This window comes from Salarias fasciatus, chromosome 11, assembly GCF_902148845.1.
Source record: "Salarias fasciatus chromosome 11, fSalaFa1.1, whole genome shotgun sequence".
In the NCBI taxonomy this organism is placed as follows: Eukaryota; Metazoa; Chordata; class Actinopteri; order Blenniiformes; family Blenniidae; genus Salarias; species Salarias fasciatus.
In genome coordinates, this window is record NC_043755.1 from 435,913 (window position 1) to 461,291 (window position 25,379).

At 41.9% G+C, this 25,379-nt stretch overlaps 1 protein-coding gene across 1 annotated transcript in view; it reads right to left on the reverse strand.

Annotated features, from left to right (window-relative positions):
* Window positions 1-2,601: 2,601 nt before the first annotated feature.
* LOC115396398 (thrombospondin type-1 domain-containing protein 7A-like) overlaps window positions 2,602-25,379 on the reverse strand; it is a 130,144-nt gene continuing 107,366 nt past the window's right edge. The window contains 11 exon segments of the mRNA XM_030102272.1: window positions 2,602-2,697; window positions 2,699-2,752; window positions 2,754-2,854; window positions 7,872-7,907; window positions 8,178-8,216; window positions 8,613-8,654; window positions 8,657-8,804; window positions 12,021-12,037; window positions 17,519-17,722; window positions 18,536-18,691; window positions 23,472-23,540. Coding sequence (XP_029958132.1) covers window positions 2,602-2,697; window positions 2,699-2,752; window positions 2,754-2,854; window positions 7,872-7,907; window positions 8,178-8,216; window positions 8,613-8,654; window positions 8,657-8,804; window positions 12,021-12,037; window positions 17,519-17,722; window positions 18,536-18,691; window positions 23,472-23,540 — 962 coding nt within the window.

Consider the following 25,379-nt stretch of genomic DNA (forward strand, 5'->3'; position numbering starts at 1 on the left):
AATTTGCCCTAAATTTCAAAGTTGTGTATTAGAAGGAATGATGAGCTGCAGATGTTGGTAGAAGAAGTTATCACACCGTTTGGAGCATTGTACTGAATAAATAAGAAAATAAAAAAAGAGGACAACAGCACAGGAAATCTCTCCTAATGAAAACTGCTAAACAGGCAAACGTACATAACACTGGCATTTCCAGATGTGATGTATCACATTAACTAACTAGCATAACTTCCAAAGCAACATCAATCTTCATATTCATGATGGCAGCCATGAGACTCTGTGTGTCCTGTTAGAGGGTTGCCTCCTATTTGTGTGCGGTATCACGACTATTTTTTATACTTTGGTAGATCAGGCCAAATGTTACACAGTGGAGCTCAGCAGTGGAGACGGTCCATTTATCTTCTACACTGCTTCACCAAATGCGCGCGCACACACACACACACACACACACACACACACACACGGACGCACGCGCGCACGCACACAAACAGGCAATTAGCCTCAAACACATGTTTTTGGACTTTGGGGTTAAATCTGAGTGCCGAGAAAAGTAAAAAAAAAAAAAAAAAAGTTTCGTATTTGACCCAGACTCAAACTGAGAACATTTCCACCGTGAAGCCAGGATGCTTACTACTACACCGCAGTGCTAATCACCCCCGTGCAACCCCGACACAGGCTGTAACTCCGTACAATCCATTAAATACATCCTGCAGTAACTGTAAGTCACTTGTAATACTGTCTCTCGATTGAACAGTACACAACTAAAATGTCAAACAAGTGGTCGAGCGCGACTTTCATTATTCGAAGCCCTGCTTAGACTGAGCCCAGGTCAATAACAATAAACACCTACCGAGAGAGCGAGTCGAGGCTTAATGGGAGTCTACTTTTCACATCTTCCCTTCACTCTTCATTAGTGGCATTGCTCCACGTTGCTCTTTCGCCCTTCTCGGTGATTATGCAAACTTATTGACCAGCAAATGTAGAGGATAATGGATGCAGATCGACTGAAACCACTCTGCCATTATCCTTGACACCTTTGCTCCTCTGGCGTTCTGACCCACTGAGCTTGCGTCTCCACCTGTGCTTGTGTAGCTTTCAAACTTGAATACATGCAATCAAACACATCCCCAGATTCTGACCTCTTTTATATCTCTGCAGAGAGAAGCGTGGAGCAGCAGCGGTATTGAGGGTCAGCCGCTCAAACAGCCTCCGCTGAACTGGACATTCATCTTCTTTTTATCAAGCGGCGCTCTCCATGAATCACATTTGCCTTGGACAAACACATCGACCCTTTACATAATTTATGTCCCCATCCTCTCCTCGGTGATAACTACGCTCGTGAGGTACCTGGCCTTGAATCACAGCAAGAAACAGAAGACCCAGCAGGAGAGGAGACACATTAGGAGGACCGATTTCATTTCTTGCAGTGACAAAACGATTCTGCTTCAGATTTATCTTCCCCGAAAATGTGACATGAGCGGATCTCTCCCCCCTTTATCTTGAGTTGTCAGGAGAATCAGTCGAGCATAACTGACACCAGACTGGAGTCGAACTTTCTGGCAGATGCTGAGCAACTCGCCCAGCGTCTTTAAATTCGCCTCATGCAGTGTGGCCTTCAGAGCTCACCACAAACATCTTGCCTCTAATCTGCCTCATGATTAATTGCCTTAAAGTATCAATCCATTTAATTACTGTCATTATCATCATGAGAAATTACCAGCGCCCAAAACGGCAGGGTTAATTAGGCTTTCAGGGACGGAGAGATGCCTTTATTTATCTGTGGTCGCCTGCAAAGGGAAGATATGGATTGGGAGTTAACCTCACGTAGAGTCTGCTCAGCTCCGTCAGTTTTTCCTTGTTTCTTCCCTGTGACTCACTTTGCACCCGCCAGTGTCTCTCCCTCTCATCTGTCTCTTCCTTCCTGACTTAATCTTGCCTGCTTTCTGGTGTTTCATGCCCACACACATCTGCATGTATCAGTGAACCCTGCCCTGCACGGCTCACCACTGATGTCCTCTCACAATAAAGACCACAGTGAGACATTCTCTGTGTTTTGTCTGCTTCATTCCTCAGACGGCTCGGGGATCACCGCTTGACCTATCTTTGTGAAAATTGGCTTAAAGAATCACTCAGCTTTCTGTGTTCATCAAACCACAAATGAAGAAGGGGCTCTTGAACAATTATTTCCCACATCAAAGACAACCGACTCGCTCCACGCCCTCGATTCTCTGAAGCGCGGCTCCAGATTTCACTGATTAGTTTCTTCTTTTGAACAAAAGGTGCTCAGATCTGTTAAATCAGCTGCTCTGGAGGTTTGTTTGAAATGAAAAACCACCGGCTTTTTTGGGACCGTGGTGGGACTGAATTGAGATGTACTGCTACAAAGCGAGTGGATTTCAGTTCCGAGGAGTTGGCAATTTTCATTACGAAACTTCACACCAGGAGCTGATTTCACAGCTTCATACAGCCACAAATCGGGCAGCCGGGAAATAAGCAGTGAATTTGAGCAAGTCCGCTGGAGCTGTGTTTGACTGAGAAATCATTTCATGCCACAGCGACACGGTGGAAAGCCGGAAAAGTGTTCAAAAAGAGGAAAAAAAGCACTTACTTCTTGGGCGGGACCTGTCCCACGTTGACCCGCACGCAGATGACCTTGCGGGTCTGCACTCCCGTGGAGCACGGACCCTGACCGCCGCCGCCGCGGACTGGACCGCCGCCGAGTGTTGATGGATGAGGACGAGGGGTCCTCGGTGCACATCCCCCCAGGGTCCCGTCTGCCAGTGGTAAACTGTACACGCGTGCTCGTTACAGTTTCGTACCTCCTGAAGGGCGCTGCTGTTCGGGCACAGAGCGCCGCCTGAGAAAAAGACAAGAGAGAAGATCAAAGCTCTGGAAGCAGGAGAAAAACAAAGGTTTTCATGTATGGGTAAGAACATAACTATTCTAGTCACTATGTTTATTTTCACACTAGATCAAAAGAAAGTGTGTAGTGTGTGTGAGCAGTTGCTTGAACTAACAAAGCTTCAAAAAATGACTCATCGCTGCCTGTTCCCCAAAGCATTTTTCACATTTTTCAGCTCATTGTTTTTGTTTTTTGGGTCAAAACTTCACTGTTGTCACTTCTGAAGCCTCAACTCTCACACGCCTGTTTCACATGGCAGGAACATCTGAAAACCTATCTGGATTCGTTTGAGGCTTTGAAGGCGTTTCAACGTCTCATCTCAAGTCTTCATCAATGCAGAAGGTATGAAAACGAGCCGATGAAATGAATCCGGTTTGGACACTATAGCCCGAACGAACAACAGTCTCCTATAACCGTATGGAGGAGCATCAACCAGCCCTTGATGTTTATTTTCAACCTTTGTAGGCCATTCATGGAAATACCACACCTCGAGTGCAAAGTAAGCACATCTCAACGCTGAAAATTTATGTAAACACTTTTATGCACTAAACGTATGAATAAAACATTGTGAAAAACAGCTATACTACTGATGAAATTACATATAATTTGCTATTCTAACTTGAAAAGTCTCCATTTGGATACATCTGTCAGTGGATTCCTACGTTTGTCATGAGAGCTTTCCTTCACGTTATTAATTTGTTTTAAACTGTTACATGTACTGTGTCTCCTCAAAATCTCCTCCTGGATCACTCTGAGACTGAGAATGTTGAAAGATACGAGTAATCGCGGTGTCTGCTTGACAGTAACTCACATCTGAAACCCCACATGCTCACGTAGGTCAGAGGTCAGAGCAGGAAGAGAAGCTCTTCAAACTGTGTGAAATCTGATGATATAACATATAAAGTTGAGTGGAAGTTATAACTGGATCGTTCCACTGGGACTTGATCGTGAGGCTCCTTCAGGAAAACCAACGGCTCACGTCTGCTTTACATTTATTGGACGTGTTTAAATGTTTAACTCCCGTCGTAAGTCAATGGTTCGACTTTTATGCCTCGCATAAACGAGAGTAACCTCCGTCTACTGTTTTGTTCCATTCCCATTGCTCTCCTTCCCCTTTTTTCCTCTCATTTATCCGGCGGAAGCAGCAGTCAGTCAGTTGCTGGGTCGATGGGCCTGTGAGAGCCCTCTCTGGTTCAGAGTAATGGTCGACAATTAGGCCTTTCACCAAGATTGAGAGCTCTGCAGGACTCGTGAGTTCTCCACACCTGTATTTCGCCAGCGGAGTTGATAGGGAGCCGTCTCCTAAGCGAGCGGCGGAGAACACACAGCCGGGTCTGAATCACTGCCTGCCAGCGCAGATGAATCTGGCCGAGCGGTGACTGAGAAACGACTTCCGATGTGCTGACTGGGCCCTGCCGCTGAGCTGACGAGCGGCGGGGGTGAAGCCGGGCGCCGACACTGGCTGGCATGACACGGCGTCTCAAATGAGCCGACGCTGAACAATGACCCAGAAAGGAAAACTGCTGCAGCTGGACAATAAATGACAAGCGGCTTATTCGGGGAACATAACCGACACGATGCAATAACCAACAGAGCCAGAGTGTGTCGGCTGTTCAGAGAGAAACTCAGGAAGATAATTAAATTCCAAATAACTGATACAATGAGTTTGTATTGGGAACGCCATTTACATTATTTTTCCCATCAGTGTTGTTTGTTTTTTGAGCAAAAGAAGACATTTCAACTCCATTAAAGGAGAGACGCTTCCATTAGGGAACATAAGTTTATGATCAGGATTTACTGGAACTCAAAGATATGTCAACACTTCAGACCGCTATTTATACTGTAGCTTTTTCAGAAGTTGAGCATAAAGAGGAAATACGGTAACAGAATTAAAAATCACACTCCAGCGACATGACATTTGTTAGGTCCAGTCACATTATTCTTTCTGAAAGAGCCCAAAATTATCCAAATGTATTGATATTTCATTTACATAGAGAAATATGTACGAACTAAACAAAGACCAAATTCTTTTTTCTGTTGTAATTTTCAAACCTTCATTAAGCATTTGTTAATCAATATGGTTTAGTACTATTATAATAAAAAGCCTTGATTATCTTTTTTTTTTTAACTTATCAACACTTTTGATGATAGCATTATTTCTAATACACAATATTGACAAAAATAAGAAGAGGGATTTTGAGTCTGCTTTGGCAGATAAATAAATGGATAAATAAATAAAGTAGTAAATAAATAAAACAGCAAGTCACAATAAATGTGTGCAAAGCATTCTGTTAATCCTGTAAAACAAACTAATCAAAACGATTAAAAAAAGTTGCAAATCAACTGAAAGAGTTGTGACAAATAGAAAAAAAAAGTCTATTTTGGTGGGTATTGTGTTTTTAGAGTTCATTACATGAGTTTTCCCTCTCAAATATTGTATGTTGGTACCTTTTTGGACAACTGTTGGATCCAAACAGTGAAATAAGCTGAATCAAGACCAAAGGAGTCATATGTGACGAAAGTTTAATCCGATAGATCTGTAGAAGAGGGAATGTTGAAATTAGCAAGATTCAAAAATACATTAATAATTAATTTCTATAATCCGATAGAAAAAAACAAACCAAAAGTTTTTGAAGCAAATAAAAGGAAAGTCAACCTCTAACGATTTGTGTGAAAGTCTTCTCTTTTCCTCGGTTTCCTAATATTTTTGGCAGCTTTAATCTATTTTTTCCTTCCATTTATTCAAATGTTTGCTGGTTCACTGAGAGCGAACATCAGTGATTGCCACTTAACATGCATCCTGACTATCATTCAAATTATAGGTGTCAAACCGTAAGAGGCACTTGGGCTTTCTGGAGTCCCACCACAATCACTGCGGAATTAAAAGTAAGCAGTTATGCTAAATAGGTCATTAATTAAGCTCATTAATGTTTTAATTAGCACAGAATTCCATGCAAACATTGGCAGATGCATATTAATATGAACCTTGTATCTCACGCTTTGAGTAGTTCATGTACTTTTTCCCTTTTTCTTTTCTTCATTAATATGCAACGCGGGAGCTGCAAAATCTGCCAAGGAGCTCAAAATCTAATCAGATAATCTACTCTGCAGGGGGAACTTGTGTTGAAGAGACAAAGCTTCTTCAGGTATTGCTTTTGAGAGCGTGTGTGTGTGTGTGCGTTTGTAAAACTGACAGCCCGATTCACATCTTTATTTTTATATTTCTCAACAATCTACAGCTATGAATACAGCTACAGTACTTTAGTCGGGTTAAAACAGTGGTTTTCAAAGTGTGGGCCTTAGTTTCACTTCATTCTGCAGGTGATTTACTTTTAAATGAAAGTGAAATGAGGATTTTGCATGCATCTGACCACATGTACATGATAGGGATCACTTTTGTTTCCTGTCTTTCACCATGCACATCTGAGCCCCATAAGCATGTTTCTCAGACGCTATCAAGCGAATCTGAATTCGGCAAGAGAAATAGATACAACCTGAGGGAAAAACAATAAGTCCCAAACTAAATCTCTGATGCATATTTCATGATAAAGTCAGCCAATAAGAGTCACGGGGAGCCAGTTGAACAAATGTCCATAATGCATCACAATAAGAGCAGCACTGTCACTGAAGGTTGAGCTGATTTGCACCACTTAAAGGAATACTCCACCCAAAAAACGATTTGGCCTCATTTTCTACTCACCCTCATGCTGAGAAACACTCTGGAGCACTTTTTTGACGTTTCAAATGCAGTTGGAGATGTTTGGGGATTTCGTTGTCAACAAACAGGGACCGACAGAGCCCGACAGAAAAAATGGTCCAAAATCCACAAAACGTTCCCATTTTCCTTCATACTGCTCGTCCGCTGTAATCCAAGTGTCCTGAGTGCGTAACGTCCATAATTAATTCTTAACGAGGTCATTTAGTACATTTTAAGAGCCCAAACAGTGCGCTCTGTACAGCTCCATTGCATGTCTGCGCGCACCCTGAACTACGGAAGCCGTGGCAGACCAAGCAACACGCTTGTGCCCTTTCAGCAGGACACCGAATTCAAAGCTTTAAAACAGTAGCCAATCACTTTTGTGATTGTCCACAGCTCGGTTACTCACAGCAGAATATATACAGCGGAACTTCTTCTTCTACGCTTGCAATTTAGAAAAGTAGTCGCTGAAAGCGCGCAAGCGTCTGGCTTGGTCTGCCGCGGCTTCCGTAGTTCAGGGTGCGCGTGCAGACATGCAATGGAGCTGTATGAGAGTGCCCTGTTTGGGCTCTTAAAATGTACTAAATGACCTCGTTAAGAATTAATTATGGACGTTACGCGCTCAGGACACTTGGATTACAGCGGACGAGCAGTATGAAGGAAAATGGGAACGTTTTCTGGATTTTATGGACCATTTTTTCTGTCGGGCTCTGTCGGTCCCTGTTTGTTGACAACGAAAATCCCCAAACATCTCCAACTGCATTTGAAACGTCAAAAAAGTGCTCCAGAGTGTTTCTCAGCATGAGGGTGAGTAGAAAATGAGGCCAAATCGTTTTTTGGGTGGAGTATTCCTTTAAACAGTTACATGTTTCACATGAATCCGGGAGCCTAAACTCCTCTCAGCATGTTCACACATCTAGGATACATGTCCTATTTTCTATATTCCACTTGTTAGAGGCAAATAAGCTTCATATATCATATATATATTTGCTCCTGTTAGACGTGCAATACTTTAGTAGCTCAGGCCCTCTGTGTAAAGACATACTTTATATTCAGCAAGGAAAAGAGCTCTGCTTTGTATTTCCAATAGTGGTTTAGATATCTGTTAAAAATACAACCATCCAATGCAAAAACTACAGCAATTCTACCAACAATGACTACTTAGACTGACAGAAAGTATGTTGGGCAGGAGACTTTAGGGATTCAAGCTCTAAGAGGGAGGAAATCTCATTGTCCTACACTTTGAAAACAGCTAGTCTAAAGACATAGATTTACCAAGAAGTTCCGGAAACTTCGGCACCCGCGAAAGACCTTCGGTAGATACAGATGTTGGATATGTTAATGTGGCAGGTGGAGTTTGCACAACATCGACTGTTACTACCACAAAACAACAGGAAACACAATCGAGCTACTGCATATCACGCATGGCCAACATGGACTGACTGAATAACAACAGAATCAGTTCCAACCTTCCCAAAAGCTCTTATAATCCACAGATTTTCAGGAAATCTAAACATATCAACTATTGAATTTCACCACATGCAAAAACTTTGCTACCAGCAAACGTTAATGAAGTGTTACCCTCCATCACTGTGATCCATGCCACAACCATCGCTGTCACTGTGAGGAGACACACCACACATACACACACACACCCAGAAAAGACACAAAAGATAGTTGGAAAACATTCAGGAACAAAAAGACGGACAGACAAGACAGATGGGAGCGCACAGAAATTTAAAGCAGAGAGAACAAGCCGAAAAAATGATCTTGGAAGCAGATAAAAAGTGAGTGTCAGGCGAGGAGACGGACCAACAGAAATAATCACCAGCACCGATAAGCAGACTGTTTGAGATAGGACAAATGCACATGCAGACAAGTGTGAAATCCAGACATCCAGTGAGTGACAGCAAAGGACGACTTGAAAGGCCATGACTAAGCCAATAATCAGGCCTTATCTGCATATTTCCTTGCGCAGTGGCGCCGCAGACGCCGGGTGTGCAGGTGGAGGCTCACCTTCCCCGGCGTTGTAGCCGGACGGAGCGGTCCTCATCTGTTGCCCTCGATGGTTTTACTGGAGCAGGTCTGGGAGCAGGTGGACCAGGTCGTCCAGTCGCTCAGCACACAGTCTCTTGAGCAAGGCACCATCGCAGGCAACGGGCCCAGAGCCGGGGAGGATGAGCACAGGTTTCTGTCCACCTCCTTCTCCTGAAGGAAACAGTACAGCATGGGATCAGAGCCGGACTACAGGAATCTGTCCAGATACTGTCAGATGAAAGGTAATTTACAAAATACTGAGAGGCAGAGACAAAGAACACAAAAACAGACAATTACAAAATGTAAAAAAAAATAATTCAAGAAACAGTTTTTTTATAAAAAGACTAGGAGGAAAAAGGTTCAGCAGAAGACTTTTCTTTTTATCAAAGATTACAGCTCAGGCTGATCCAGACCACCCGGCACCATTTTCCCTCAGCAGCTGTTACAGGTTTGGACTGCTGGAGAAACACACTGAGCTGCTTTCCTGTCTCACTCCCCCATGCAGTGATGTTTCGCTATTACAGCCACTGATATTCTGTTTCCTCCTGTCGTCTTTGCTCTCTCTCCTCCTCTCTCTCTCTTTATACCTTCCTGCAGATTCTCCGATAGAGGAACTAGAGTCTCATGACCTCCTGCCTCCATTGAGTCTGTAGTGAATTATTTATGACAATCTGACTGTTGTTCCCTGTCCTCTTCATTGTCTTTCCATCCTCCTCCAACCAGAACAACCGATGACTGGTTCTGCAGGTTACAGAAGGGAGTTTTTTCTTTTCCACACCTTCCTCTGCTGCTCATGGGGGAATTGGTTGGATTTTCTCACCATAAAAGTGCCATGAGATGACTATGTTTTATTTCCGAAAAACGAATTGAATTAGTATGAAGGGAAGACGCGGGTCCAGGATGTACTCTGCCTTCAGCCATAGTTAGCTGGGATTGGCTAAACGCTTGAGTTAACCCTGAAAGGATGGAGCAGTAGAGACGATGGATGGAAGGAAAGATGATTGGCATCGCTCAACAAACTCAGAAATCCTGGGCCACCATCAAGGTCATCAAAAGGGACGTGACTCCTGAAATGCCTTGTATGGAGGCTTCCCGTTTGAAGAAGAAGAGAATGGACACGGCTTCAGGAGACATTAGACCGGGTACCATTAACTCTCACACATCTGGGTCTGCGTTACCACGGGTTGGTTTCCGTTCTGCTAAAATGGAAAGAAATTTGGAAGATAATTAACTTTGTAAGTGTTTTAATGACATGATGACATTAAAATGTATGAGGTTGCACAGAGGTAGAGCTCTCGTCAAGTGGACCTATAAGAGTTTTCTATATTTGCCATCACATGAATGACGCTCGTGATGGATGTTCATTAGGGAGGAGGTGTTCCAGGAGCCTCAGGACTAAAATGTTCTGGAACAACTTTTATTTCCCCCCCGTTCTATTTGTCAGATTACTGAGCTCTGAACATTAACTAATTATTATGCTGCACTGCTGTATAAAATGCATATCCATACATATCATTGCTCTACTATATATTCATCATTAGATACTGGAGGCAGTGTAAATTATTCCTAACTGGAACAAAACTTCTACCCAAAACATCTGCTGCACCAGTGAAATTATTCAGACTACATATTGACATAATCACAACTCTGTAGGTGGAGATCTTGCATTTATTACCGCTGAAGCACTTCTGTTCAGACCCGATCTGTATTCTGCTGCGTTGTACATGTGACATGAGAGATGACAAAAGATGAGTCTGAAGCTTAATGTGACTCAGATTTAGGAAATGAGGCAAACTGTATGCTCAAAAATGTCGTTTCAGTGGGAAGATCAGGTTTTGGACAGGGTTTGCACAAGTTGAGGTCATGATGATGAAGCTTCTGGTCAATTTTTCCCCTTCAGCACTTTGACAGTGAAAGATTGGGGATCGAGCCACTAAACTAAGTTTTAGAGTCAATCCGCCCTACTAACCGAGGCACAGACACCACATCATGAAAAACACTAAGCTATAATACTATAAGATCAGATTACCTAAGGCTAAAAAGAACAAAGTCACCCTTTTATCTCCTCTTCCTCTATCTACCAAACAAAAAATAATGCTTTCCAGACATTTACAGAAGATATGGAACAGTTACTGCATGACATGCTGAAATAAGTGCTGCTTGTTTGGGACGAAAGTCATCTGCAGTGTCCATAAAACAATTTACAATCGTGTTATTCAGCTTTGCTGCTAATGCAGTGAAAATATACACAGAATTTAGAAGATTTCCAGCTGTAAATCATGACATGTGAGTAATTTTTGCTGATAAATGGCATAGCTTGTTCTCTACATTTCTAGCTGAGTTGGGTTTTAGGGCTCTGCGGAGTTTGCACATTCTCCCTGTTTCTGGATGCTCCAATTTTCTGTCACATCCAAAAACATACAGTTGAGGTTTGCTGTCTCTACATGACATGAAAGATGAATTGATGGATGGATTTCATTTTATGAGACTCCACAGAAGCATTCTATGCTTGAAGGTTTTACTTGTTATGAAAATTCCTTCCAATATTTTAGCTCAATCACCATCTGCGTTTCCAGGAAAAAAGCATCTGGGCTTTAATTGAATGTCCCAAAACAAAGTATATACATTTTAAAACCATAACAGGCGGGTCAGGTATGGCTATGCGATTGTTCCAGTAAACTTTATTACTCCATCTGTGTTCTCAAATCCTAATCCCTCAAAAATTATGTTAAAGCTATCTTGATGAAACGAATAGCCAAAGAGCTTAATTATATATAACCTTTTCTGCCAAAGCATAACTTTTGTGATTGGTGTTACACAGGTGTAGTTAAATAACATGTAGTTGACTTTCGTGGATGTAATTTATGATTAGGATGGAATAAAAGGTCATTTAAAGTTTTCTTTTAATGATAAATGATGAAAATGTTTATTTTAGCAAAGAAAATCTGTCAGCATACCTTCAAATTTATTAGTGCAGATTTGGTAGTATATAGAATTATCCCTCAACTAAGGCTTAAATGTTGAAATCACACACAAGTTCATTATAAAGGATTATGGTGAAAAGTCTGATTGCCGACTGTCTCTGATTGCAATCATAGAGGTTATATTTTCTTCTCGTTCTTGGTACATTTATTAAAACTCAACAATTAAAATAACTTCTCTAACACCTGATTACAATCCACATGCAGCTCAGTTTCATCTTGAACTGGTCGGACCCGGTAAAATAATGTCAATATAACCTCCACATTTAAACTCTCAAGTTTTACAATCTCAATATAAAGCCAGTTTTATTGAAACCTTCTGGTGCAAAACAGTGAAATGTCTACAGAAATCCTACAACTGTTGCATTATGCATGTTTTTCACCCGTAAACTACGCACTTCAGTACAGAGATGGCTGGAGCAGCTGGAAAAGAAAAGGGAAAAAAAAAAACCAAGCAGCTGTGTCTGATAATTGATGACTTGATGTCAAGCGCACGGCGCACTTTAAACAGACACATGCTTGTTTTCCTCCAGAGGCCTTTAAAATGACTGGCGGTGCATGTTCTCCTAACTGGCACAGAGATTCATTTGTCAATCTTTGAATGCTTAATGACGCTCAAGCATAAAGACCAGAGAGGGAATGTATATGTAATAAAACTTATGGGAAAAGCATAAATCTCACCAAGCACTTTACATCGATCCTCCATAATTCTGATGTTTGTGTTTTTGTTTTTATGCATTCACTAGCTTATAATACGTCATACAGCCCAGTTGCAGCTTGACATGGAAGCGTAAAGAAGAGCATTTTCCAAATGAAAGGGGCATCAGGCAATTAGCGTTATAACTCCACTACAACTTCACTTCTTTTTCAAAAAGTCACACTGTGACTGTAGAGATGTAATGCAAGCAACGCCAAATTCAAGAACATAGTGAACGTTTCAGGTGTGTTGGCTCGAAGACTTCTCATAGCTTTGACTTACATGCTCAACTGGCTCCTTAAAATCATTATTTCCAATAGATTTACCCTTTTGAACAGGATATTTTATTTTAAATCAAAATGAAACCATTTATTGCTCGGTGTGAGGCGAACAGTCGGCAGGTTAGATTCAATCAGTTTCTCTCTGAACACTGCAATACGTTTATTTGATGTGTTTTGTTCACTGTTCACAGCCACCGTTGTGAAGCGTCTTCAATCACGATGGAGGGGAGATCTATCTGATTCTGATGCTGTGATGAAGTGATAGGTAGAAACACAGCACACATAAGTATTCAGTAGACTGCAGTTTTAACTGCATCATGATTTCAAACAAGAGTCGAACAGACAAACTGTTGTTCTAAAATCTAAATGCTTCTTATCTTCTCTATCATTTACGTCGACACGCAACATTTGTTTTGGATAAATACTATATATTAGGTACTGAGCTGTGCCGTGAGCTGTGTGCGGTGTGTATTATGTGCTCTGCTTTGAGTTTCCTTCTGTAACTGAGTAAATATGTTAATTGGGGTGCAGCCAGGGGATTCCATGTGAACGTTAGCCTTCGGCACTCCCTTGTATTATTATACCAGCGGTAACAATGGTTCGTAATAAGATGTGATGAAGATTATTTTTATGATAATGTCTATTTGAATGGGATTCGAAGCATGATCTCTAACAATCAAGGTTTAACCTGATGTGAAACCAGTGAAACAAACCTGCAAAGTAAGATAAAATAAGAGCTGTAAAAACAGGTAAAGGTATTAAATATCGAAAATGTCAAAAGGTTTTGAGTTACTGTCTCAGATGTTGCATTCATTAAATGGAACAAATGTAAGTCTATTTGTAGGAAGAGTTTGAATTAGATCTTTGATTTTGGAGACAATAAGAGAACAAATTCTTTTGAGTGAAGAAATTTTATGTGTTGAGTGGAAACTTAGATGAAATTCATCCTTGCTTTGATGTTACATTTGTGATTGAGTACAGATTACTATAAACAAGAACATTTAATGAATACTTTTATTCCTCCACTTTTAAAATTTTCCCAATTCAGCCACTTGTTAGTCGTAAGTACTTAATACTGAGCGTGGTATTTGACTTCCTGTTTTACCGACTTTTTCTCTTTAGCAAATAGCTAAAAATTTCCACCTAAGTAAATCATGTTCAGCATGTAGCATCACTGTGAGCCCAAAATTCTTCAGCATGTAGCATGGAGCTCAGCGTGAAGTGAATCCTCCTGGGTCCTCTGAGCAGTTAAACTAATGAGCGACATTGGGCTAACTCGGCCGGTCCAAACGGCTCTGGTGATTAAGCTGCAGGCGAATAAAACATCTTTTACCTCCTCTTGAAATTTTTGCCAGAGCATGATTTACCGTCTGCCTTACATTTTTCATTCTCATTATTACTAAAGAAGCTCCAAACTGCCGACTTGGCTCACATTGCTCTCGAGTCTACCTGCTGCGGACGTTGCTGATGGACCCGCATTCCTGGGCTGTATTGACTACGAGTCCGATTACTCCTTACAGTATCGGATCCAATACTGGCATCGTTATCGGTGCATCTCTAATAAAACACGCATGTGGTGGTATTTTTATTACTATTACTTAAGCTAAAAATCAATAGACCATCTTGCATGCAGTGTTGCATAATCTGTTACACATACTCGTATGTTATGCAGAAGACCAGATTTCAATCTAAAAGAATACGTCCATGGCGATCAGCTGTCACCAGGCAAAAGTAGAAACAGGTCTTCACAAAAGAACAAAACCAAAATATGTTGGTACAGAGGCTACATAATTGCAGTGCATTTCATCTTGCGTCCGTGCACCCTCTCAGTATTTCCCGTCGCAATCTCCTGACTAAAGAAAGGCTGACTGCGTTATGATGTAGCGTTATGAATGAACTATCGGCCTGCCGCTGGTTACGGCCGCAGTCTGCACGAGAGATTAATAGCGGCTCCCGATCACTCGGCTCCCTCCGACAGGCTGCCGCTGCTGCGTTAGCAGCTGTAGCCCCGCTTTTGTTGATGCGATTACAACTACGATGTGTGATTTTATAACGGATGTAACTCTAAGTGATGCAGCAGTTGTGCACGAACAGAGCGGTGACGTGACTGGGCTGGCTGGGCAGAGCAATGGAGCTAAACTCCAGCAGCGTGCTGCTAGCACATCTGTTTACACTCATGAAGGGGTTTAAAATGAATGCGCATGACGTCAAGAGCAATATATAATAATGTTGAAATAATGCAACTTCGTGTTTTTGTGAAAATGCATGCAATAAACAGGGCAGTTTCCACACCAACGCATCCAAATCCACATCGCAAGTGGGGCTCAACGTCCATTCAATAACTCCATGCAGACAAATATGGAGGTGATATCAGTCCCAGCAGATCCTTCTCATGTAAAACACCGTCAAAAGCAAGTAAAGCCTCCATTCGAAACACTGAAAGACGTCTGAGCTGATCATCTGTCAAACGCACCCAAAATCAAAGCACAATTCATTTGCGTACGAAATTTAATATGCTTTATGCAGGATCTTTGGGAATCAGGCCCAATATGTCAGATATTTCTGGGTTGATCCTCCATTAATGGGTTTAACTTGTACTCCAGCAGAGTAATTATTTACAATATGTCACTTATGTTTCCCATATGGACATGTCACTTGATGAGGACCCTTTATATGCATTATCAGTAAAATATTCATATCGATGCACTCCTGACTCCAGCCTACCTCCATAAAAAAAGTGGCAGTCAACATGGAAAGCATAAATTCACATGGGATTCCCACAGTTTTACGCTACAGCTCATGGTTTATTAATGAGCCGCTACTATCAGACGTAAGTGGATTATATTAGCCCACGTATTTGACTGCATGAAGCAAGCATAGAATATTCTGGTCTTTAAGCGATGTACACGCCCAGGAAAATGTAAAGCTTTTCAATGGCTGAATTGAAATTTCAAAGCAGAAGAGACGCTTCAAAAGTCAGACCGAGTCTGACATTGCATTAAGATGTCACTTTGACAGATATGCACTGAACCAGTCATGACTGAGCTGAGAAGGCATGAAATAAGAAGTGACAAGGGACCGCCGCAGTTTTCAGGCTCAGATAGAGAAAACATGAATGAACAGAACACCCACTATGAGAGGAAAAACCTCCACACTCAGTATGCAGAGACGAAACGGCTCCCTGCCTAAGTGGGCAGGCAGTCAGCATGGGGAATATCAATCGCCAGTTTCAATAACATTTGTATCGACCTTGGCCTGTTGTCTGGGACCCGGGCTGTGTGGCCTTTTTCTTTTATGACTTGGGGTGGGTGGGGGGGGCTCACTGGGAGACAAAGATACAGCCGATGCCGCGGCGAAAAAAAAAAACAACCCTCTGAGGCGAAAAAGCAGAGCGCGAATCCAAACAGAACAAATCAATTTTCATCAGATGAGGGAGTGAATGTGAGCGGGATCAATCAAGCAAAGTCAGAAGGGGAGAGAACAGAGCAGAGTTTCAGCTACTCCCGCAGTACGGCGCGGGGAGGGAGGGGCGGCGCCCGCCACAACAGCTCGCTGCATACCTGCTGCTGATGCATGGACTGTGATTTGTGGGAGACGTTAGAAGGACAAATCAAGTTCTGTAGTTGGGAGAAACATGAACAAAGTCACTGCGCCGGATCATAAAAGGCAGATTTACGGAGTGCGTCTGGAAGTTGGTGTGTAAAGCACCGCCGAGCTTCACATGCGGAATTAATAAACATGAAATTCTGTGTTATCCACAGCTCATATCAAGTGAGCAAACGGGGAAATCATCAATATTAAATGTATCTTGGTTCACATGGTGAGAAGATCAAGGGTTCAAGTCCAGGTCGTTCTTTGCATGTTCTCCTTGTGCTTGAGTGGATTTTCCTCTGCGTACTCCAGTTTGATCCCTCAGGTCAAGAATGCCCTTGAGGCCAGCTGGTGTCTCGAAATTGCTCTTAAGTGTGAATGCGAGTGTCAGTGGTCGTCTGTGTCTTTGTGTTTGACCTGTGATGGACTTGGAAGTCGGTGTGCGTGACTATGTGTGCGCTGCCTTCCTACACATTTCCCCTCCATTTTCCTGTGGAGATGCACCGTCCTGACTGAAAACCAATGCAAACGCCTTGGCTTTGGGCAGCATTATGGACATTAGGGACTTTCAGAGTCAGTTAAACATGACAAAAATGGCAATCAGTCTACTCTTAAAAGCTCGTCCATGTTTATCCTTCTTGCTCTGCTGCTCGAATATTGGTGTGCTGGCACAAGTTATCGCGAGGCATGCTCACGGATGGACGGATGAACAGCACTGTACACTTCCCTGCTAAACAGTTCCGTCTGGAGAAGCACCCCTGCACCATTCGTCCCGATATCAAAAATGTACAGTGATAAAGAGGAGCAGTAAAAAGCAGGAGCAGCAAAGGGCAGGAGATACTCCCGGACCCCCGGACACGGATTATTGGTTTGATTTAGCGTGCATAAGGTTTAATTGCGCATGCAGAGAGGAAGATTGTAATGAGAGACAGCGTGAGCGAGGTGGTGACACCAAATCAAGTGAGCGTTGAAGTGGGCGAGAGAGGGAGAGGGCGAGCAGTGAGGAAGATGATGATTGGCATCAGGAGTTATTTCACGGAAACCTTGGCAGGCCTGGCGGGTGGGTCAGTGCAGGAGTGACCTAGAAACTACTTCACTCCGACCTACATGTCTTCATTACAAATGAAGCTGGGTCAAAAACTGCAGCACAAGTGCAAGAATGAGCAACTAGCGAAGCAGGATCCGGCTCCATGAAGCCACCTCAGAGGAATAACGTGTTCAATTTCAGCAAATGAATCACTTAATTTTGAGAGCGGCGCAGCTGCCGGCGGCGCCGCTTCCCATCCGGCCAAATCAGATCATCCGAGCGACGGGATTAAATCGTGCTCCCCTCACCGTTGCTGTTGACGCATCGGACCTGCGCGAGCTGAGTGCCGGCGCCGCACTGCCCCTCCTCGTCCGGGACGCACGGGTCCAGACCCACCAGCTGCCAGTCGAAGCAACTGGGCTCGTCGCACGGCACCGCCTCCACCAGGTGGGGGCAGTTCCCGGGGCCGCCGGTGGGCTCGTTGGTGATCCGCCGCTTCCTCAGTTTGAAACCTGCACATCGGGAAGAGTGGAGGAGAAGCCCTGAAATGAGATCAAACCTCACCCAGCATGCATTTCAGTCACGATTTTCAAGCTTAGTGCTGAGCTCTCAACACAAATCAAGAAAATAAATAGTTTGACCTTTAAGTCTTCCTAAGCAGGTTTCCTAGAGTAAATAATGTATTTTTCTCACTAGGATAATGATCTACAATATTATTGAATTATGCATTAATTACAATTAAAGATAAGCATAAATAAATAAGCATAATTAAATGCTGCAAGAAGGAATCAAAACATTCATAGGTAAAAAATTGTGCAACATGTGGAATTTTTCAAAGTTTTCCTTGACATCAATTACAATTCAACTAGAATACGTAAACAATTTCACTTGATGTATTTTTATTTCCTATAAGGGGCATTCACCTTTTATTAGACACTCACTGACATATTTATAAACAGAGAAATTCAATGATGAGCTGTTGAGACAAATGTTTTGAGGTCAGTCAAAAAAACTGAAAAACAAAAGAAGCGATATATTTGTGTATTTGTGTTGGAAGGTGTGAAACTGATCAAAATGAGACTGTCATTCACAATTTGCAGCAAAAGTCTTTGAAGAAGGTGGAATAACATTTGCAGTCCTGTTATCGTGATAGCACCATGGTGTTACGGTAAAAAAAGGGTTGAGTTTTGAAGTCCCATTGGGGACATTTAAATTATTGGGTTAAAGGGTTAAAGAGGTGATTGTGTTTAAACATGACTTTGTTAGACATACATGCCTCAAACCTTTTCATCCAGCAGTTTAATGAATCGTTCACCATCTGGTACCTTTCTTTGCGGCCTGATCGTCGCAGTTCTCGAAGGTGCAGGGCCCCCAGGCCCCCCAGGGGGACACCTGGCAGTCGATGGGACAGGGGATCTGGCACAGCTGCGACCTGCTGGGGATCGGACCCCTGCACAGTTGATTCTCCACGGGCCGGGACGCTGCGCACACCAACGGAGAAAGGAAAGAGGAAATTAGAGGATGAACTGAACGTGCTTGCGAATCAACAGGAGCATCCCTAAAAAGAGAGAAAAACATAGCATGTGACATTATTAACCCTTTGTTTTGTTCTGTTTTTTTTATCGCTCATCTGTGAACACATCACAAAGCTGAAGTAGGAACGATTATCTCGTGCGAGAGGACTCGGGTTTCGGCGCCACGCTAGATGTGCCAGCTCTCCGTGACGAGCCTGGTCAGCACGCCTGTTTCTGCCCCGCTGAGGAATTTCAAAATAAATAAAGAAGGGAGCGATGTTATCGCCATGCAAAAAGCACAGCGCCATGACAACTGTGCAGAATACATTTCTACATGAAGAAATCCCTGATGCATTCATGCATGGACACTCTGCATGCAGCTTGGTGTCAGTGCTATCTCCGAATAGTGATTCTCTCTTTTTTTGGTCTAAAGAGGGCAGACTGGCAAGAAGGAACCTTTTGCTTGATGCTAATATTGAAGCTAAATGCTCTCAAAACAATTAAAATTAGGAGAACTAGCAGCTCCACAACTGTAAATTATGGTTTCATCGAGAAATCAAGTGTCAAACATAGCAAGTTGTCTTGATGACATGAGATATAACATGATTATTAGTGAGCTTTCCTGCTAAACTATGTAATTATTTGAGTTAAAAGATCACAAAAAAATCTTAAGTCTATGTCTTGAGCTGAATTTATTTATCTATTATTATTTTCGGGACATGAAAACCAAATATTTTACTTAATACCAACTATTGCACAAAAGAAGCATTACTCAAATATGACACTTTTTTCTTTGAAGTTACAATATAAACAAATGCAATAATGCTACTTACACTGGAATACAGTAGCAAATCATTATAGCGCCCTTCAGCCCTCTCAGGATTTTAGCAGTTTGCAGTAAAACAAAATAAATATATAAGATATAGTGATTTTCTTTTTAATGTAACGTACCAAATCATAAGCTGGATATTCAATATTTTAACCCCACAGATCCGAAAGCAGTCTTTATCTTCTCAACAAACCAAACAAATATGCATTTTTCATCACGCCAAATTATTCATTAGAAGCAGAAGGAGAGCAGGAAGACAGCTCCGCGTTTCCAGGTGTGTGACAGCGAGCGTCCTGCTCAGTCAGCAGACAGGTTCAGCCTTCAGCCCGGAGCTCCTCACACTGACTGACACTTCTGAACCTCTTTTCTTTCACAGCAGCAGACGTACAGCAGCAACCTGCACAGCTCTGCCTGGAAATCACATTTTATCCTCCACTGCTGGAGCTTCAAGCAGCTGCAGGGACACAACTCTGTTAAATTTGATTACTTCTTCATTTTCAAAGAGAAGCTAAGATGAAAAACATTCAAAGCCCAGTTTTACTTGACTGGATATCACCTGCAGTTTTAAGAATTAATTGAGATTTTAACTTGTAATGGGAGGATGGGACTACAACCTGAATATATTTTCCAGAACATCTGACTTGAAACGACCTCAGATACATATAACCCGAGGTCTTCTGGAAGGTCACTGTTAATGATTCCTTCAAGTAAATTAAAACCCAAGTGCAGTCAGACCTTGACTCTGTCTGGAGGAAATCTCCCTACCAGTCCATCTTTTAAATCTATTAAAAAAAAAACACACTTCATTAAACGGACCGAGATAAATATGTCTTAATTTTCATTGTTACTCAGTATAAAAGAGAAATAAATTAGTTCGTGGTTCGAGTTTGTTCTTCTGGTTGGTTGTCATTGTCATTCCTGCTTTAATCGTTATGTTATTATTATTATTATTTCTGTTGTCGTCATGTTATTGTTTGTAGTCCGTTAGGCTGTTACTATCATTGATGTTGTCTAGTTCTTGTTAACGCTGTTGTTGTCATGTTATTATTGTTGTTGTCATGACTTGCTACTGATGCTGTTGACTGTTGCTGTTATGTTGTTGATGGCTGCTGTTGCCATTGATTATCGTTGGTGTGATAACTGTTGTTGATCGTTCTTTTGTTGTCATGAATGCTGTTGATTGTTTAAGTCAATATTGTTCTTGTCAGTGTTGTCAATACTGTTGATTCTGGTCATGAATTCTGCTGATTGTTGTCGCAAATGCGGTGGGTTGTTGTTGCTCAACGGCAGTAGTAATCATGTCTGTTTAATACTCAAGACAGGAAATATTGGATTTTTACAAGATACAAGTCAAATTATCAGTTTTAAAGTTCAATTTACAAACATGTAGCTCATGATTTGTCAGCTTTGACAGAAAATGTTTTCATGTCTGAATATTAATGGCAGGAACTCAAACAAAAGCTACTCGTATCAGAGTCTGTGATCAACTGGTGACACCACAGAGCTTCTTCAGCACCTGTTCCAGGCACAGACCTTCTTTCACTTTAGTCTGAAGCTGCTGAAGAAGAACCAAACACCGACTAGGTGCCATCTGCTGTGGAAAGCATCAATTTTTTTCCCCCCCTCTCTGAAATCACAGCGCTGAAAAGCCAAGTTAGAAATATCAGTGTTGGTGATCTCAACATGAAAGCATTGAGTGAACAGCTCTCATATAGCTTTAGATATTTATACATTCATACAAGAAAAAGAAACCCTTCTCAAATGTTCAACCTCGGGGCTCTGCTTCCTGTATTCCAACTGTTCCTACAAGACTTCAGAGAGCTTAAAGTCTGGAGAAGTGAACCATAATTCCCTCAGAACTGTACGGCAGAGGGAAAGTGCGGCTTTTGAAATGCTAAACGTTTAATTCCTCTTACAAACACACTGGAAGTCAAATAGTGAGTTTGCTGAGCCACTGTTAATCCACGTCTTATTGGAAGAGCTACACTGACTCCAATCTTTTAACATCAATCCCTGTGTGAATACAAACACGAGGACCAACAGTGTGAAGAGGCAGACGAAAGATTTCTGTCTTCAGTGTCTCTCAGTCCATTTTAAAGTCCCTTCTTCAATAGGGACTATACTTTTCTGTTGTGTAAAAGTAACAACGGGGAAAAAAAATCCCCCTGTGAGAGTCTGTAACTGTGGTAAATGCCTCTTTCTGTCTGAAGTTTCCCATTTCTGTCCAGCTTTACACGACCAGCTGGAAACAGAACTGTCTTAAATGATGGCCGTTCACCGAAAAAGTCCCAAACAAGCTGGATTAATCAAGTTAGAAGGTTCACTTTAACACTGGTGGGTTTTTGCTACAGTGTATATGTGATTTATCCATGAACTGGACATACACGTCAATCTGATCACATTTTCTATGTAAACAGGACAATCACATTAAACTCAATCAGATTATTAAAATAAAAATCAAGACCATTTTGCCTAAAAATAGAAATTTAATTTCTTATGGTGCTATGTACAAATTGTATTTGATATGTTAACATGTAAAATACACATCAATGGTGTCAAATATATGGCTCACAATCTGAAACCAGCCCTTCAGAGGCTCCAATTTGGCACAATCACGAGGTGTAAAAATTGCACTGACATAATTTCACTGGTAAATTTTATTTTTGTTTGTTAGTTGATCCGGTTGGGTTCTAGCCTTTTCAGGGCCTGGTTACAAGGAACCTTCACTGCGTTTTCGGCGTCACAAAGTTGCGTGGAACCATGGAAAACGCACGCTTTCTTTAAAAGGCTCCCACTTATGGAAAATTCTCCAACTCCATCTCCATGTGAACAGGGGAAATTGCCACAATAGTGAAACGCTGCTCCTGTGGGCTGAATAAAATAGCTCTTATGCACATGTTCAGTAGATGGACAATAACAATGTTTGCCTCCAGACTGTGTTGACTCCTGACCCACATTCTCCTGGAACCTCATGGTTTTATGATGGACAGTCATGGGTAAAAGCAATAGAACTTGGCCCACAGCACCCACTAGAGGGTTCTGCTATTTCTGTGTAAACAGACAGCAGGTTCAAAATGTTTCCGTGTAAACGCAACATCTTCCTGAAGCGAAAACACAAAAACATCCCTTGAAACTTTGTTTCATTAACCAGGTCTCAGTAAACATAATGAACATAACACTGAATAACAGCAGTGAAGGTTTGAAAACTCACCGACAACATCGGTGTGAAAAGAAATTGAGTGACTAATATAATTTCTGCAGTTTTGAAGACCAAACAAAAAAGAAAAATGATTAGTGGCAGGTTTGGATGGATGAAATCCAAAGAAAAATCAAACTGAAGACATGTTTTTGAAAAACAGAATTGAAAGATAGTTAATAGATCTGTTTTCATAATGTACTCACACATTTTATTAACAGAAGAAAACATCTGAATTGATTTAAAGAATCTGCACGCGCTGAATAAAGAGCTCCAGAATCGGGTGGTAACTTCTTTGATAATTGATCGCTTTTCATCTTTACATTCAAACAAAACAGGAAAACTGTACAGTTCCTTCACCATCATAAATCTAATCGCTTTTTTCTTCTTTATGAAACAGTGTTGGGTTTGAAATCAGGGTAGAAAGGAAAGAAATGGAAAGAGAGGTGGGGAATGGAAAAGAAAGGAGAGAGCATGAAGACAAGGAAACAGTACTGGGGAAGGAGAAAGCTTCAAAGATTTAGAAGAAATTTACAAAAATGACAGAAGGTAAGGTAACAAGCTAAATCAAATACAAGGAGAAAAGAAGGAAACAGGAAGACAGAGTGAGAAATGGAGATACTAGGAGAAAGGAGAGGAGCAGAGGAAGAGGAAAGAAGCTGGGAGGCTTAAATGGGAGGAGAAGTTCAGGCTTCGTTATCAGCGTGACTAAAAACACCTACCTGTAATCTGGAAGGTGATGGAGAGGAGAGGGGGGACACTAGGCTTCTGCTGTCTTTGGGTCTGACCCGCTGCAATTACAGGGGAGATAGCGCTATTAGCTACGCACACACCGGGGACGAGGAGGCACTATCTACCAAACACACAGAGCTGGAGGGAAACGGCACGCCGGAGACTCCACGCTACAACAGCAGGAGGAGGAAGAGGTCGAGGAAGAGGAGGAGAAGAGGCCACAGAGACCACAGCCTCATAAACCTCAAGTTTTCTATAATGAAATGCAGATCAAATCGGCGCTGCCAACTCATCAGCTGGGAAAGCAGCTATGAGCTGCTCTGAAAGGTTCTAATTGAGGCAACCACCAGTTAAGCATATTTATCCAGATGGAATTAGAACAGATGAGAGAAATAATGTCAATGGAGAGACAAAAAAAATGAGTAAAAAGAACAACATGAATATGTTCAGACTAGTGACGGTAGTTCTAGACCAGTGGCGGCTGCGAATCATCTGGGACAGACTGTTGAATAAAGACCAGAGTTGCCAGGTGCAAGAGATTTATGTAGAATAAATAACAAGCTTAAAATGGTCAGAGCTGGTCAATCTATGGGCCTCATTTCATGGGATCTTTCCTAAAGTGTGCAAGCTCATGAAATTAGGCTGTGTTTAAGTTTGCATGTAGAAGAACTACGAGGCAAATGAGGGTTTGCTTCTGTTAACAGAACAAACGGCTGGAAGCAGTGTCTCCTCTGTGTTCATTGGCTGGCTTCACCATGGAGGGATAAGATGGAGCGATGTGATCCCCCCAAACAGAAATATGGAGTTTATGTTGAGTTAGTGAAAGTAGTTTATTTGGGCAACGATCAAAAAGTCCAAATTTGAGATACAAAACAGAAAATATCTCACGATGAAGTCCACAAATAAAAGCCGTGGAGAGCCAGCTGAGGTTATTATTTTCACCACAATTTGTGCTTCAGGTGTTACACAATCTGGAACATACATCCAATGCTCCATGTTTATGAAGGCAGATCGACTAAACGCATATTATGTATTATGTGTGTTTGTCTGATGTGACTGCTTTAGATTTTCTAAAATCCTTTAGATACTGATGCTACAAAGCCATCAGCCAATGACGCCCGTTCTTCTGAAGCAAACCCCTCATGTATATGTTCAACAAAGTAGTAACACTTTATTTGAAGCCCCCCTGTATAACACATTATAAGTACATTTATAAAGCATCATGATGCCATTATAGCATGTGTAGCTATAGTTATAAACATTCATAGATGATCACAATGCCAGGACCTAACCCTAACCCTATGCTGTATAGTGAGTTATAAAGCATTGTGATCATGTATGAGTGTTTATAACTACTTATAATGTGTTATACCGGGCGCTTAAACTAAAGTGTTACCAACAAAGTTTTATCAGCTGGAAACAGAAAGAAGAACGCCCCCTTAGGTTCATTTTCTGCATTTAACTCTTCCCCTGAGGAGCGATGGCGCCCGGAAGCTCGTGGGCTCACAGGTAGGGCTGGGTACCGTTTAATGGTACCTCAGTGGTACCAACCAAAAAACTTCGGTATATACTGGTACCGAACAAGAGACGTGCGTACGGGTATCAGTTTCGGTTCTTAAAGTGGCTGCGTGGTCAATAAACATGCGCGGAAATGATCGTTCAGTTTTTCTCTTTTACTGAAAAAATGGTGCATCGCATCATTGAACATATTACCACGTCTTGCTGGCTCACACTCTTTTTCTAACAACATGCAGAGAGAGCCTGCAGCCTGCAGTCCTTCTTCCTCTGTGGTGTCTGCATAAAATAAGGTTGAACATGCAAACAACACACCTCGTGGCATGAAGTGCAAATGCAGTCATGGCGTCGTCTGTGCGTCGTGAAGGCAGGTACCGAAAAAA